This window comes from Diabrotica undecimpunctata, chromosome 3 (assembly GCF_040954645.1).
Source record: "Diabrotica undecimpunctata isolate CICGRU chromosome 3, icDiaUnde3, whole genome shotgun sequence".
NCBI lineage: Eukaryota > Metazoa > Arthropoda > Insecta > Coleoptera > Chrysomelidae > Diabrotica > Diabrotica undecimpunctata.
The window spans coordinates 82,581,657-82,599,864 of NC_092805.1; the positions used below are offsets into that span (position 1 = coordinate 82,581,657).

Genomic DNA, 18,208 nt, shown 5'->3' on the forward strand with positions numbered 1-18,208 from the left:
ATGTCTGTAGACACTTGTCTCCAGGTAGCAAGTAGCAGGTTTGGGCTTGATTTTAACATAAAAAAATAGCAAAGTAAGTAGTAAGCAAAATAGGATAACACCGGGACAATTATTAGTTAACCAACAATGTATATCACAAATCACCAACTTTTGCTATTTGAGTGTAAATTTGAACCAGCAGTGGAACACTCGTCAAAAACTAAGATAAGGGTCGAGCAGACATTAGCTTTTATCAAAATGAAAAAAAAAATCTTTTCACGGTCAGATTAAAATTGTAAGTAAAAGTTCATTTATTAAAATGCTACATATTCTCCGTTGGCCTGTATGGAGTTGATTCATGGACCTTAACTAAACCATCACTGAAGAGACTCTAAGCATTTGAAATGTGGTGTGCATGTTGAGAATTTCCTGCATAGACAAAGTTAACAACGAAAAGGTTCCACACAGAATAAGTAAACAGGGTGAGCTAGTCATAACCATAAAACGTCGCAAACTGGAATACCTGGGCCACAACAAGGATACAATCTACTTCGGATCATACTTCAAGGTAAAGTGCATGGAAGAATATCCTGGCTTCATAACCTACGAACATGGTTTAACTTGACCAGTATCGGACTTTTTAGGGCAGCATTCAACAAAGACAAAACAACCATGTTAGTGTCCAACATCCGTAACAGATAGGCACCATAAGAAGTAAGTAAAGTTAGGGTTCTATTTTTACATTTAAATTTTTAATAGCGTTTTGATTTGGCGCAAAGGAATTATGTTTTCTGCTTTATTTTATCTCTGGTCTCAATTTTGTTTCAGGTGTAAGTTTTTATCTCTTTGACATTTATGTTCATTTCTTCATTCTTTTTGACATATTTATTTTGTGAACATTTACATAAAAGCCGTTTTATGTCAATGTTCACAACAAAATATATAGAAATAATCAAAATATCCACTTCAAAAGTGGCGCAGTGTATTTTGAGATATAAAAACAAAAAAGTACTGAAATTTCACATTTTTATTCAACAATAAGTTACAGAAATATTGTAATTGGTAAAAAACATTCATTAAAGGGAATGTTCAATAAATTACATGGTCTTCCAGTGTATGTACAAGATAGACATTGCAGCATCTAAAAGTTAGTCCAATATAAAGGGCCATATATCGTCAGAAACAATAAACCCAAGCTTTTCAAATTGAACTCTCCTTTAGGCTTGATTAACTAATTGTTCATGATAATTATTGTAACATTAATTTGGTAAATGCTAATACTTTTGCATATATAGAGTTGTCATTAGATGTGAAAGCCCGGCGAAAATTCTGCGTGACGTTGACGAACATTTTTTTTTTCATAAAAGCCTTGGCCCATCATTTCATTGACCATGCATCGATTTTAGTTTAATTAATCGCCGTCAAATTTTTATGACATTTGTCCAATGGCAACAAAAACTGTTTAAGTTACAAGATTAGAGGAAATAAAGCTAAAGTTAATCTGAATTGAAAAAATTAATAAAATAAGATGTAATTTAAGTTCTTGCTTTTCTTAATAACTTTTCACAGTTACCATCGAAACAGTCTAGTTGAATTTTGTTAAAATTGTCAGAAGAAATAATAAATAATTAAGCTAGTATCAAAAATTTTGTTTGAAAATCATAGTAGATAATGCCCATATCGCACCACACCACTTAGTAGAGAATGCCCTAAGTCGTGATAAAATGTCCAACATAACACTCAAAAATTTAACAACAAAAGCAACTGCCTTCCTGGTTTGCTGTGTTTTATAAGTTTATAATGCTTCGCTAAGGTTCACATTCTTGTGATCTCTTGGAAAATGTCAAAACCAGGGCAAAATTATATTGTTTCTCAAGATTACAGATTATCATAGTGACATAGTGGATATATTCATATTAATAGATCTCGACAGACAAACACGATTAAACAGATTTTACAACATAAAGTAAAAAAATAAACATGTATTACTTACTATTTTTAATGTCTATAATTTCATAATGACTATAATTTCAGTTGAAAATACGTTTGTTATGCCTCGTTCATTTCAACTTTGGAAATAGTTCAAAATAAAATTCCGAAATGGACATCGAAATGTCAAACTAAACATATTTTCAACTAAAATGATGGTTAAGTCCCATTAAAATTAGTATATAATATAAAAATTCCACAAGAAAATAGCTAATAGATAACGTAAATATAATCTGCAAAGTACGTTTGACTTATAAAGGTTTTTACAACTGGAAACCCTCTTCAATGCAACGACTTTTCCTTTGTGGTGATTTCGCTGCATTCGAAGTGCCCCAAAACCTTGACGGCTAGCACTGAAGAAGGATTATATTTTTAAAGCCAAAGCCATAAAAAACACAACTGAGCCATAAAAACACATACCTTTACCTGTACTATAGCTAATCGGTGATGCTGTTCTGATAAACATAAATTTGCATATCAGTAGGGAAATGCGCATTTAATGTTTTAACAAATATAGTATATATCTTATTTATTTTGCTTTTTAAATGTTAGAATAAAAATTAGTAATATTATTTTACAATTTAGCAAAAATATGAGTTTATATTGTAAAATTAAAGAGTTTTTGTTGCCATTTTGTATATAATATTCAATAGTAAAGGTGATATGAGAATAATACAGAGGGTAGATTAGAAAAGTTTCGCCTATAAAACATTTAAAATATTTGAGTCCTTCAATCTATTAAACTGTAAAACTACTTGTACTAAGCAAGTTTTTAAGCAATAATTCCAAATCACGGTTTTACAAAAAGACGAAACCTTCTTAAAATCTAACCTTTTCAAAATGATATGCAGTGATGGTAAAAATGGTAACTACATATGCAGGACATATGTTTTGCTTGTATAAATAATAAGTGATCAAGTAAACGAGCCTTATTTGAATTTACATCATGTTTAAGAGGAAACTACATTTCAATGATATACGATTATTATTGGGAAAAAATATCTCAATATAAAGAGATGTAGTTGTACGTATGGGTTGTCAGGGTTATAAGTTTTTATACTACCCAATTCAAGTCACTGAAAAGGAGCTAATAAAACCAATAGAAAATCTAGACAAGGCCAAAAAGTTTGGACTAAACATAAATGAAAGAAGAAACATACGTTTCATTGAAATAATGAAACTTATTATATTGAAATAAGCATTGCAGCGTTAATGAATAGCGTAAATTATGATAAAACGATATACAGTAACAATAAAATTAATTTAAGTAAATTGTATAAAAAGTATACTATGGTCTTTAGGATTATATGATTTCAGAGCCTTTGGGACCCATTATTATTCCAAATTATACTAGGGGCTTTAATCGAAGATATTATAGCGTAATCAATATGACACAACAATAATTTAGTCACAGTTTTATTGTTTGACAACCATACCGTACAAATTAATCAGACTTTAGACGTAATTAGATAACCTAGCGATTTCCTCTTGTAGCAATTCAAAAAAATTGTGCTAACTATCGAAAAGAAACAATACAGAAGAAATTAGCTCAGAGTCATCGTTTGCATGTCGTCCAGGCTCTTCTTTGCTTTCTGTGAGATGTCCCCCATCGACTTCTTTGCACTGGTCGCTATATCGTCCAGCGACCTTTTGGTATGGCTAAAAATTTCATCCGTACTCCTTGTTAAGTCTTTGACTTCATCATTTAATTTGTTGATCACCCATTCCATAGCTTGCCTACCCTTGCCTGCGTTATTTGATATTTTGGTGGTTAATAGATCCTCCATATAGTTTGTTAGAGGTACTCCCTTTACTGTTACGACTGCCTCTTGTTTAAGAAGGGTTTTGGTGGGATCGGAAGGATGTGGTGTATATTTCAATGTTTCGTTGACGGCTATATGTCGGCAAAAGGTGAGATTTATTGTTTTTAGAACCATGTGGCGGAGAGAGGGGTTTACTTCTGACTGTTCGCTGGCGTAGCAGATCTTTGCAGAACCTATGAGCTGCAACAAAAATATTTTCTATTAGATTTAACAAATAAACAACTAACTGCTAATTAAACATGCAAATTTTTAAGCTAAAAATGTCTTTTATCGCAGCTCCTTTTAACCTTTTAACTGCCAACGTTCCCATTTTGGGAACACCTATTAAAACATTTTTTTAGGATTGTTTATGCAATTATTTTTGTAAATCGCACTACATAATGTTTTGTAAAGGTAAGGGGCTTGCTAGTTTAAAAAAAAATGTTCTTAGATGTGGGTTCATTTTCTTAAAAAAAAAATAGTAAAAAGCACAAAAATTCAATTTCTTGATTCGTTTTACGGTTCTTGTTATCAAGTCAGCAAAAATTATTCTATTGCTATTATTTTTTCAAGTAAGGTAGCCAACTGACTACCTTAGTAAATAGTTTATATTGCGCTTGAATTCTTTCATTACTTTTTGAAAAAAATTGTCGGAATTAGCCATGTCCCAAAATGGGAACGTTGGCAACTTTGAATACCTAATATACCCTAATAAATTATAATATAATGTCGTTTCTGTTAGCTCGTAAATTTTCAAGGGCAATAACGATTAGTGCAATCGTCTTTCAAGTGCCTAATAGGAATTTAGGAATAACAAACAGTCGATCAGAGCTGTTCAAGAAGAACACGTGTGTACTTGGTTTTTTTTCTGTCTGCATTGTTTATGCTGAGAAGTTTAGAATGGATACAAAAGCATTTTATGGGTAAGTTTACAAAAATAATTTTTCAATTAGGGTCTAATTCAACAGTTTTTCTTAAGTTTTTCTTCTTTCTTGAAGTAAGTACATAACTAAAAATAAAAATCTATTGGTTCAGTTTTTTTGATACAAATATTTTCATATTGTTTACTAAGAGCACCGAAGGCTTTTTAGAAAAAAAAATATTATGTAAAGTACCTAAGACAGTCTTATTTTACATGTACCTTTCTATTGAACCATGTTTCTTAGATATTTCATTGTTTTAGAAAATCTATACGCCGACACAGACTATTACGGGATGCTTTGGAAGATGTGGAAACCTCAATATCCTCTAACATTGATGTTGTAATACTTCCTCCCACTTCAGGAGACCGAGATATTGATAGTGACGAGGACACTCTTGATGACCAGATTTTGGACGTGGTTGATATGCCAATAGAGGTTCCTGGAGAGGTAGAAATTCATGATGGTGATGCCGAATCAGATTACGAAGAAGAATCAGTTATAAGTCACGCATCACAAAAATGGAGGAAATCTGAAAAAGTGGCAATCCAGCTAGAAGCCCAAGATCCACCTAAAGTAGGAGCCGAGCACATGGGTAAAACGGAGTTTGAAATATTCTCTTTGTTTTTTACTCCAAAAATTATTAGTTTTATTCGTAATCAAAGCGAAACTTACGCTCGAAGGGATCAAAATTTTCATAATTTTATAGTTTCTGATGAAGATATTCGTCAGTTTATTGGCTTGCTCCTGATTAGCGGATATCATCATCTACCCGGCGAAAATGACTACTGGTCAACGGCGGATGACATGCAGGCTCCAATCTTTGCAAAGACAATGAGCCGTGAAAAATTCAGAATAATAAAAAGATATCTTCACGTTTGTGACAAATCTAATTTAGCTCATTCAAAAGTAGCTAAAGTTTTACCACTTTTCGAAAAATTAAAAATTAATATTCAGCAGTTTGGAGTTTTTCATAAACATGTCAGCATTGATGAATCAATGGTTCCATATTATGGCCATCACTCAGCTAAAATGTTTATAAAAAATAAACCAATTAGATTCGGATTCAAACTATGGATGCTCTGTGGAAATGATGGATATCCATATAACTTTGATATTTACTGCGGAAAATCGGGAAATGCTCAAACTCCCTTAGGAACTCGAGTTGTAAATAATATGTTAGAAATTCTGCAAAATAAAAACAGCCATGTTGTATATTTCGATAATTTTTTCACCAGCTACTCCCTTCTGAAATCTTTATCAGAAAACGGTATACGGGCTTGTGGTACAGTTCGAGAAAATAGGATCAACAAATGTCCTTTAGTTTCATCGTCAACTATCAAAAAACAAGATCGAGGGACCTATGATTACAAATCAGATGGCGATGTTATTTGTGTCAAATGGAATGACAATTCTCCTGTAATAGTCGCAAGTAATCATTTTGTAGTAACCCCTGTTCAAAATACAACCAGAAGAGTGAAGTCTGAACATAAAAAAGATGTAACTCAACCAAATTTGATAAGACAATATAACATTGGAATGGGTGGTGTTGACCTTTTTGATCGTTTAGCTGCTTCTTATCGTCCCCGACTTAGATCAAAAAAATGGTGGTGGAACTTGTTTGCTCATGGATTGAATTTGGCGGTTGTGGCAGCTTTTCGATTTTTTCAACATGTGAATGCAGGAACAAACATAACACACCTCGAGTTTCGCAGACACGTTGCTCTCGCGCTTGTAAAAGCAGGTTCAGGTCAAAGAAAAAGAAAAGGCGGTCCATCTGCCTCTGTTCTAAGCGACATAAAATTTGACGGGATAAATCACATTCCCGAAGGCACTAACCAAGGGCGTTGTGTTGTGTGCTATAAAAATACTAGACTTCAGTGCAGTAAATGTGAAAAGCGACTTCATAAAAATAAATGTTTCGACCAATTTCATACACCTAATAAATAATTGTTTTATATTGTATCTTATTTTTACTTATTTTAGACATTTATGCTAATAATAAACATTTTTCCAAACAGGTAAGTATTTTATTTTTTAGAAAATCCATAATACCTTACATGCCAACGTTCCCAAAATGGGAACAACATGATAAAGACAAAATACAGCAGCAATATTTTTTTTTACTTCAAAATCTATTAAAATATGTCAAAATCAAAAGACCTTTTACATATTATCTGTTTATTCCAAATATTTCGTATAGCCGCCATTAAAAGGTTAAGTATCCACTTGAAAAGAAGCAAATTCAGCCAGAATGATACACATCAGGTTAAGCAATATACATATTTATAATAATAGTGAGCTCCCAGTGGAAACTAGAGTTGTCGAAACTTTCACCACGTGTACGAACAAGAAATTATCGTTCCCTTTGGATCGGTAATAGCTCGAGGGGCCCGACCGCCATCATTTGGATATACAAAGCGTTTCCTTGTGAAGACCAAATATCAAGGCAAAACACACATGCTACACAAAACACAAAAGGATTACATACAAAAAATCTTATTAGGCCATGGTACAAAGAGACTGCTAAATACAGCCTAAAACCTTAAACTACAATCTACAAGTGAAAAATAACAACGAAAATTAAACAGAGTAGTAGAAATATAATTGAGAGTATGAGCTCGCCATGGTGAAATATAATCACCCTAAAAAAAAAAAATAAAAAAAATCATACAAGCATTGAATGTATACGGATGCACAGTATAGGGACTTAACTAAGACTTCAATAAATAACTACAACATTATAGTCGCATTACCTCAAAATGTCTGAGTAGAATATTGTACATAATATATCACATCAATATAAAATAAACTAGAAAAGAAAAATAACTAAGAAAAGATAACGGCTAAAGTAGCAGCAGTAGAGTAAGTCAAAAGAAATATATTTCAGATGAATGTTTACGACCAAAAAATATCTTACATTGGATAACAAGAATCAGACTATAGGTAAGTTTAAAAACTAATTTAATTATATACTCGTAGATATAATCCGTTTGGTCACCTCAATGAATATTTTGATAGATTCATTGTCGGAAATATACAACACAAAAATTCGTACTAAATTTAAAATTAAATAATTAATTTAAAATAAAATTAAATTTAAATAATCATAAATAATGGAAGTGTATAACCATTAATTTCCATTTGTAAATACTAATCTATAAACGACTATAAAATTTAAAAAAATATATACATTTAAACAGTTTTATTTTGTTAATAAACTGCATCTGAATATTTTTTTGTTTTTAGGTTATAATAAATTCATATTGGCTATATGCTTGGTTGTACAGTACTTTGCGGTCTCTCAGAATTTAACCAACTAGGAAAAAAATGGGCACCTACTAAATTTACTTAATTAGGCAGTTGAGACTGAGACCAGTGAAAGCAGTATATTAATTAATATTATTAAAAAATTGTAAACAAACTGTACAACACACAAATAACATTAATGTCTAATTTACTTTCTGCAGATGAACGAACAATTAAACTATAATTATATATAAATATATAAAATATATAAATATATATAAATATAATAAAGAACTGAGAGGACAAAAACAAGCTCGTGGAGAAGACACTGCGAGGATACAAAGCAGACTGCAGTAATGTCAAGACTCCATAAAGTTCTCTCCAAGGACCCTTAGATAAGTATAACTCCACTCCAAAAGAGATCAAGCGAACACACTCAGAATGGTGAAGAGACCCTGACAGAACTTTTCGGGATGCACTTTCCAAAGACTAAAACAGAACTGATACCACTAGACAAATGGCATCAGACTCGATTGGAGATCTTGGCTTATGGTTCTCATAAACGCATTTAAGCCTTCTATACAAAAAAAGTATGTGTGATACTACAATCTGGCTTAGGACTGGGGTACACACAAAAAGCATGGAGGAACATAAGGGTAGCTATTATACCCAAACGTGGCAAAACTGCACAGGAAAAAGCTAAGTTCCTGAGACCGATAAGACTAATGTCATTTCAGCATGCTACAGTGTTAGCACAGATAACCATACACTGTTCGCCTGGAGAAACCTGTCTTGTAGGATCTGGTCATGAATGGACTGATAGCTAGAATCAGGAATGCCAGACATCATTTCCTGGACTATATGGCAATTTTAATTGCAGAGTCACATATAGAATACAACAGACTATGAATCTAGTTACAACATGGATTTCTTATCATAAGCCCCCAAAAGTACAAAATCATAAAATTTCACAGAATGAAGACCTTGGGTCTTCTAAGCTTAAATTTTATAAATCTTCATCTGGTGAGTGAAGTACCTTGGGGTAGTATTAGACTGGAGGCTACTTAGAATCAGCAGATGTAACGAATAACCAAGAGCACATTGATTACCTTAATGATAACCAGACGCAGAGCCAATTCAGCGAACACAAGTCGTTGTCTATGGTCTTTATGGGGTGCTCTGTTAGTTGAATTTTGAACGGACACAGGCTTAAGTGATGACGCAAAATTCGCCAAGTTGTGGTCTGTGGAAGGCTATGGCCGACGTGAAATCGACTACCTCAGATTTTCCTGCACACTCTCACGGACAGCGGCGATGTTTTCGCAGATCTTGCGTTTCGTCGTCATACGGGTGTTGATTGATTGTTTACTGAACCAATGTACTCTAATTTATTCACCACACTGCCAATATACCTATCGATAGGACGATTATGGCGACCATTTTGATAAAACAATTTGATCATTTGACGTTATATTCATCCATGGCGATTTGGCAAAACAGGCTGAATAAACGACAGCCAATTTGACACATTTAGCTTTAACAATCTGGCCGCTATTAACTGTCAAAGTTCGGAAGACCCTATTATAAGGAAAGAAATATCCATCCTAATATGTGGGCGAGTGCATCGTTAGAAACAAATGATGCAAAAGTAAGCCAACTTAAACGACACATGTTTGCCGTTGATTTACATTATATTATTTGGTTATTATCTTTTGTCGCAGTTCTCCAATATTTGCTGACCTGATATTCTGACTTAAATACAAATTACTTTAGCATCTCCAAATATAGGCATTAGATGGTATCAGATCAGGTGAGTAAGAAGGGTCTTCGTAGTTTGTTCTACTAGAAATTATTTTATGTAGATAGTGAAGTAGTTCCATGGAGCATATGGCTATATCGCTCGTTACTCCGTTCAGTTGAAATCATGGTAAATAGAACTACACATTTCATGAGACTCAAAGGGTAAATCTCTTACAAAATGTGTAATTGTGTTCTCTGTGTACGACTTTTGATTGAGAGCACCTGGATGTCTCTAAAAAAATGATCCCATCTCCGGACACAGAAGACTCAATAGTAATTCGCATTGTAAAGTACATAGTTTATCTACAATGACATCTGAGCATTTAGATCTAAGAAATCGAATCATTTATAGATTGGTATAACCGTTAAAGTGAATGACCAAAAACCATCCATTTTTCATTTATTACAATACTCATTGAGCATAAACCTTATTTGTAGGTTTATCTGCAACGTTTCGTCGTTTTTCAATTTGAATGAGGTAAGGATAATTACAAATATATTTGAAAATAGTCGATGTTTATGTTTTTCTGATATTTAGTTCATACGCCGTTCGTCTTAAGTTCTTTTGTAAACTTTAAAATCTGATAAATAATGCGTATTATTATTGTTCGTATTGTATAATGGTTCTTCTCCCACGCGAAGAGCTTTACGTTTTCAAACTTCTCTTAGTTATTTTTAAAAAATTCCAAATCATTTTAATACTAGGATTTTAATATTACAGTTAATTATGAATAAGCCAAAAGTAACAAATAGATATAGCGTGTGCAATTACACAGTGGTTTTAATGTCGATACTGCTTATTTTCTAGAATATTGTAGTTCGCATTGTTCCCAAAAACGTCAGATTGTAAATAATTTGAGTTAAATAAAAATAAAAGAACAAAACCAAACCCTCTTGTATGTTACTTTTCTTCTTGTATATATTCCATTTCATCTAATGATATCGTTTTATCAATATATGTTAAATTTATTCAAGTATTACAAATAAAAATATTAAAAAATTACTAGTTAGATTTAAACAAAAATTAATAAGAACAAAACCAAACACTCTTGTGTGTTATTTATCTTGTTGTATATATTCCGTTTTAATCTATTGATATCGTTATATCAATACACGTTAAATCTATTCAAGTATTACGAATAAAAATATTACAAAATATTATGTAATAAATTTACATTTTTTATAAAAACATATTTCTTTATTCAAGATACGAATTATAGTATCGTCAATAGTACATATATTATTATTGCATAATTTTTTAATACATTACATTAGTGGTGACATTATGCCCCAAGGTGACATTTCCACCATCTGACGTGACATTTCCACCATCTGACTTACCTACCTACAGACTCGTAATATGTACTTGGGCAAACTGAAATGCCGGACGGATCAAAATCACGACAATCCCGGCAAGTTAAGTATAAACGAGCTGGAATAACGGATACATTAAAGATCTTGAAATTGTATAATGATTATGGTCAAAGGAACAAGAAATAAACGACGAACTAAAACATAAGGTAACCATAGCTGTCAAAATTGAAACAAAAAACGAAACTTCGAGGGATTAGAAATTAGGTTATGAAAATCAATAATTTTACTTTTATATGCTCTTAGTTGAAACAAAAGAAATTTTAAGGACTTAAGTAGCGAGTCTTGCCTCCTCTGGTATTGATAACAGCTTACAAACCACGAGCCGTGCTTTGCATCAAACGTCCTTCCAAAATTTCTGGGGGCCGGCATATTCTTACGCGTCTGTCTAAAACGGCCTACACACGACCCTAACGTGCCATCCGGCACAACTAAACTCCGCGTTGAACGTTGTCGGTCACGACAGTTGGGTGGTTTAGTTGTGACGTGTGTAGGGCGTTTAAGACCGTAAGACAGAATCGCGATTTATCGGAAAACAATATACGACTCCAATCCAATGCTATTCTCCAAGTCCGGTATTCTCGTACAAAATTCAATTTGGCAATTTCATGTTCAGCGGTTCAGTAGCCCTAGTTCGAGGAGATAATCTAGCGTCATGAAGTCGCCTCCTAACTGTTAACTCACTTATGCTGACATTTCTCATTTCTTGCAGATGATTTCGAAGGAAAAGTGCCGTGACTGTTCGATTTATTAAAGCACTGGAAAGAATAAAGCGGTCATATCTAGCTGTTGTAGTCCCGCCTCGTCCTGAACCAGGTCTTCTAAGTCAGCAGACCGTTCTCTTCATACCGCCGCCATACTTATTGCACACTTACGAATCTTACAAGAACTTCTCTTGCAGTTTCGCTCTGGCCACGATTATCTTGTATAAGCCACAATCTTGCTTCAAGAATAGAATTTGTGCTCACTGCAATGCATCACCAATGACAACACTACACAAACAAGTTGTCATCGAACGCTTTGTCAAATGCTTATCCAAACATTTTTTTTTTCCAAGGCAAGAAAAAATTAGCTAACTTTGCTACAACCGAATAAAAAAAATTAAGTTGTATATCACTGAAAAAAACGAGATGTGGATCTACTGGAGAATATTAGAGATAAGCTGACTGGACCGAATAATAAAATAAGCAGTTAATCATCTAATGAAACAGTTCTTTAGAAATAATCTGATTTTTCGCAATTTATTTACTTCATCTCTGTGCTAGAACACGAAGTTCTCCAACAACTCTCGTAGTTCTCGTATTCTGTTTCTTGTGAAACGTGTAGCTCAACGTGCATACTTTTTATTAATGATGAATTTATTCCAGTTGTAGTCGGAAATCACAATAATACGCAAATGTTAATCACATTTAAATATGCGCAAAAACGATGAATTATAAATCGATAGATAAAAAGACATTCCAATAGACTTTGCCATAGTTTTTAATAGCCAATATAATAAGACGTCAATTTATTTTAGATATCAGTACCAAACGAAAATGATAGCATTATCAAATAATAATTAAAACGTAAACAAAAGTCGCATTAATGTAAATAAAATTATTCAGGTTTTTGTTGCGATATTAGCATACACATAGTGTGTGTATTATATCTTCCGAAAAATACAATCGCTTTGATCCAACCAATGGATCAGGGTGCAATAGCCACTTTTAAGGCATATTACCTACGCCGAACTTTCCGACAACTTATAAAGGAAACCGATGGTAAATCTTTAATTCAAGCATTTTGGAAAAACTATAACATCAAGGATGCTGTTGATATCATCAGTGAATCATGGAAAGAATTAAAATTAACAACAATGAACAATGTTTGGAAAAAAATATGACCAGAGTGTGTAAAAAATACCGATGAAGAAATTAATATCCTTCCCGAAATTAGGCAAAACATTTTGGATCTAGCACATGACCTCGGCTTTGAAGGTGTGAACAAAGGTGATGTGCTTGACATACTTGAAGCTGATAGGGAACCCCTTTCATATGACGAACTCATCCAGTTACAAGCAGAACCTGCAGTTGATGAAGAGACAGAGCCTGTTGTATCGAAACAGCTAACATCAAACAATTTGTCGAAAGCTTTTTCCTATTTCGAACAAGGTATAAACATCCTCCTTGAAAACGACCCTGACGACGAACGTAGCACTAAAGTTTCTCGAGAAATTAACTGTCATAAGCTGCTATAAATCACTGAAAAACGAAATAGACAAGAAGGCAAGACAAACAACGTTGGACAATTTTTTTAAGCCAGGCCCATCCTTACCAGCGAAAAATGATGACGACAGAGATTTGCACGGTAACATTTCTTCATCGTCATCAAATTAAAGCCCTTTTTAAAGAAAATTTGTTTGTATATACGCACATGTTTTATGTAACGTGAAGTTGTTTCACTTTTGTTTATAGATTATTGTTAGTTTATGGAATCTATTACATGTAATGTTATGTACCAATGTATGTGCTGTTTTGCATGTATTTTTGATTTAAATAAAATAAAAAGATAAAATGCATTTTTAGCGATAAACCATATAACATATTTAACAAATTTTTAACCGATCCCATTGAATTTCTATGAATTTGTATTAGAATAATTGATTAGTTATACGGCTTTTCGCTTTACGGCCAAGTTTCGTGGAACGTATCTAGGCCGTAAAGCGAGGTATTGGTGTATATAGAGGGGTCACAGCAAAAACCGTCCACAGGTGTGAGTTTTAAGAAAAAGGGCTTGACGTTCTAAAATTTCAGAATTAGTATACATTCACACAATTTTTTTTGCTTGTTGGCAAGCTTATCTAGTCAATTGATTAGTTCTTACCAATTTTTGTGTGAATGTATCGTAATTCTGAAATTTTAGGACTTTAAACCTTTCTTTCTTAAAACTCACAAAATACTAACGGTAGACACCACAGATATGTTACATTGAATGATAATCTAAAATAATCTTTACCATAAGAAAAATATAACTCACAGAGGTTTGCAAGAAAACTTTTTTTGGCTAAAACAACAGTAACTAATGATAATTGTCCACCCAATTTAAACAAAGTCGGTCATTAAGTATAAATATAGCTTGCCTTTATATATGAAATTTAATATAATAGATTGCTACAAAATAGATTGCAAGGGAAAATAGCAGACAAACGCAGTCCAGAACGAACAAAGACTTCATGGTTGAAGAACTTGCGAGATTGGTATGATATTGATACAAGCATGCTATTTAACTTTTTAGCTATTTAGCTAATTTATGATGGTAGCCAACGTTCTGAAAGGATATAGTACATGAAGACAAAAAAAGGTAATTAAATAAGGTCAATTTCTGTGAACGAATGGTAAAGGAACGAGCATTCAGAACTGGATCCAGAGAGATCTTCTTCGCTTTGGCCTGTATAGGTATATATTCTAGGTATAATTTATACTGAACAGTAGTCAACAAACTGGGAAGTCTTTCTATGATGCTGACTTTGTTGAGAATACAAATTTTCACTTTAAAAAATAGTATAATATATATATATATATATATATATATATATATATATATATATATATATATATATATATATATATTATATATATATATATATATATATATATATATATATATATATATATATATATATATATCAGCCCTAACAATTAATAATCTTTATTCTAAGATAAAAGATAAGACTCCCATAGATAGGATTAGTAATATTGTCTACAACATTCCATGTCTCTCTTGCAACAATTCCTACATCGGTCAAACATCTCAATTATTGAAATCACGTATTACACTACACAAAAGTGATTCTCGACTTCACCCTGACCGTTGTGCACTAGCCAAACATGTCCATTCCACTGGTCATCTCATGGACTATACTAACACCACAATTCTCTACCGTGAGAACAATAAATCTAAAAGAGAGTTCATTGAAATGTCTTATATTTTCCTTAACGATTTCTCCATTAATGTTAAGAGTGACATCAAGAATCTAAGCGATATATACCACTTGTTACTTAAATCAGATACCAAGAACAATACTATATCACAGATAACTAACTTGACTGATATATCCATTAACAACTAACATACCTTTATAATTAATTTTCATTAACAAAAAATATATAACATTCCCTTGCTTTTCTTAGATACATCTCAATAAGATGCAATAATACATGAACAATATAATAAAATAAAGAAAATCAAAATAATATTTCCCTTTACTGGGATTTAAATTCATTCCTTTTTTACTAATGAACCTTAACGACATAAAGATTCATAAGAACTAATGAAGTTGTCAGCGCTTGCGTTCTGGCTAAAACAGAACCTCACTTTTAAACTATCTAAAAATCAAAAATTTAGTTATTGCCGACAATTCAAAGAATTACCTCCTTTTAAATGTAGTTACATTGGGTTTTTCGATTAACCTTGGGTAAGCCTTTACGTGCCAAGTTCAAAGCTACCATACATTTCAAACCTTAAAAAAAAACTTTTTTTGCACATAGTAACAAAAAACACCACTATGTTACTAGCAAAGTTTTTTAATATTCTAACTCTACAATTCTAAGTTACGGTAAGATCAATAATGTTTTAATAGATAATATATGGTAGCTAATTATAATTTATTCTCTTTCAGCCCTGAAGAAGCCAAATTAATTCTCTTTGGCGAAAACGTTCGGCGAAACAATTGATACACATTAGAGTCTTTCTTGCAGATTTCCCCAATATTTAAGAGTTTACTATATATATATATATATATATATATATATATATATATATATATATATATATATATATATATATATATATATTGAATTGTACAATAAAAAGCTGTGATATTAAGAAATATGCAGGGTGTTAAAACTGAAATTAAAAATTTTATTTTTCGGTATAACTTTTATGTTTGTAAACATTTATGTAAGAGTAAAAATGCTCACGGTGTAGAATTTTTAAAACTCAAGTTTTGCTGATTCCTAACCCTGATGGTAAACGTCGTATACTTACTTGTATGTACAACGTAAATAAAATAGAATTACCGACTAAATGGATAAACTTTCTGGATTAAACTTTAGTTAAACAAAAATTTAGTTATTGCCGACAATTCAAAGAATTACCTCCTTTTAAATGTAGTTACATTGGGTTTTTCGATTAACCTTGGGTAAGCCTTTACGTGTCAAGTTCAAAGCTACCATACATTTCAAACCTTAAAAAAAAAACTTTTTTTGCACATAGTAACAAAAAACACCACTATGTTACTAGCAAAGTTTTTTAATATTCTAACTCTACAATTCTAAGTTACGGTAAGATCAATAAGGTTTTAATAGATAATATATGGTAGCTAATTATAATTTATTCTCTTTCAGCCCTGAAGAAGCCAAATTAATTCTCTTTGGCGAAAACGTTCGGCGAAACAATTGATACACATTAGAGTCTTTCTTGCAGATTTCCCCAATATTTAAGAGTTTACTATATATATATATATATATATATATATATATATATATATATATATATATATATATATATATATATATATATATATATATATTGAATTGTACAATAAGAAGCTGTGATATTAAGAAATATGCAGGGTGTTAAAACTGAAATTAAAAATTTTATTTTTCGGTATAACTTTTATGTTTGTAAACATTTATGTAAGAGTAAAAATGCTCACGGTGTAGAATTTTTAAAACTCAAGTTTTGCTGATTCCTAACCCTGATGGTAAACGTCGTATACTTACTTGTATGTACAACGTAAATAAAATAGAATTACCGACTAAATGGATAAACTTTCTGGATTAAACTTTATTCATTTATTGAAACTATTCTTAAGAAACTCAAGCTAAATGTTACCAAAAACTTAAAGTTGGTTGCCTACATTGTGCGCAACTCAACGATATAATCTATTAGCCTAACTTTTTTATAAAATATATTTTTTATATATAATAAAAATTTACTTTCTTCATACATGGGATAAATTTCTAAGCGAATTTGATTTTTGACGCTATCATTTGTCTGTCGTTAATTTCCTTTTTGACTTTTCTTCTTTAATGTGAGGGTTGTATTAGGCCCATCTTTATATTTCCGCACACTTTTTCCTGAGACTTTCAGACATTTGGATGATAACTGAAATGTTTTTGTTATTAAGAACATTTGTACCATTTACATAATAAATACATTATAATGATTAACTTATCTCAACAGGGTTTTCAGCAAATTCAGCAAATAATTTAAAAAAAAAAACATGTTAGACATTTTGAATAAACCTTTGTGCAGTTTCATTACCTTGTAATTTAACAGCAATCTTACTCATCTAAAATATTAGCTTTTAAATTAAGAAAAACTTTGTAACCTCTGAAACCTTTTTTGGATGGTGCTAGAAAGGTCACCAATGGAGACACTGCGGACTGCAGCCAGATGGTTGTTGGAGAGCGAGTCGTGGGTTCGAAACTAGCTTTTGGAACCGGAAATGGGTCCAACGGACGATATAAGTAAAGGTATAACAGGATAAGAGATATAAGAAAAGATATAGAAATAAACAAAAAGATAGACGGGTAAAATTACCAAAAATAAGATAAGATAGACACAAGACGCCACTTATCTTTTTGGGTTCAAGGAGAAAATTAAGAAACCTTAGAAAAGAAAAGAGGTAAAGAAAGATATTTAGGTTCGGAGACCAAATCCAAGGGAACATATCAACAGTTAATTATTAAATAAATTTGGTCAACACACACTATATAAACAAATAATAAATATATTAGGTGGATTCCGTCCACCTACTTACCTACAAAACCTAATCAGCCTGATCTTTCTTTTGGTCGAAGGTATAATAATTATTTAATATAATAAACAAACATTCAGAGGTATTGTTATATCAGGAAACTTATTAGGAGTCGAGAAATAAAATTCATTGATAAAACAAAACAATATATTCAACACCACTATGATATAGGCAGCTGAATGTACACACATGCAAAAAAATGCACCATCAATTATTAAATGGTGGTATACATATAACAATACACCGTATGGTAATTAGGAAATACCTTTACAAATACAATAATATAATAAAAT

At 31.9% G+C, this 18,208-nt stretch overlaps 1 protein-coding gene across 1 annotated transcript in view; it reads right to left on the minus strand.

Moving 5' to 3' along the window:
- Nucleotides 1-991: 991 nt before the first annotated feature.
- slmo (PRELI domain containing slowmo) overlaps nucleotides 992-18,208 on the minus strand; it is a 42,636-nt gene continuing 25,419 nt past the window's right edge. Inside the window, exon 3 of the mRNA XM_072526151.1 lies at nucleotides 992-3,971. Coding sequence (XP_072382252.1) covers nucleotides 3,513-3,971 — 459 coding nt within the window. The 3' untranslated portion in view covers nucleotides 992-3,512. The remainder of the gene's footprint in view (nucleotides 3,972-18,208) is intronic.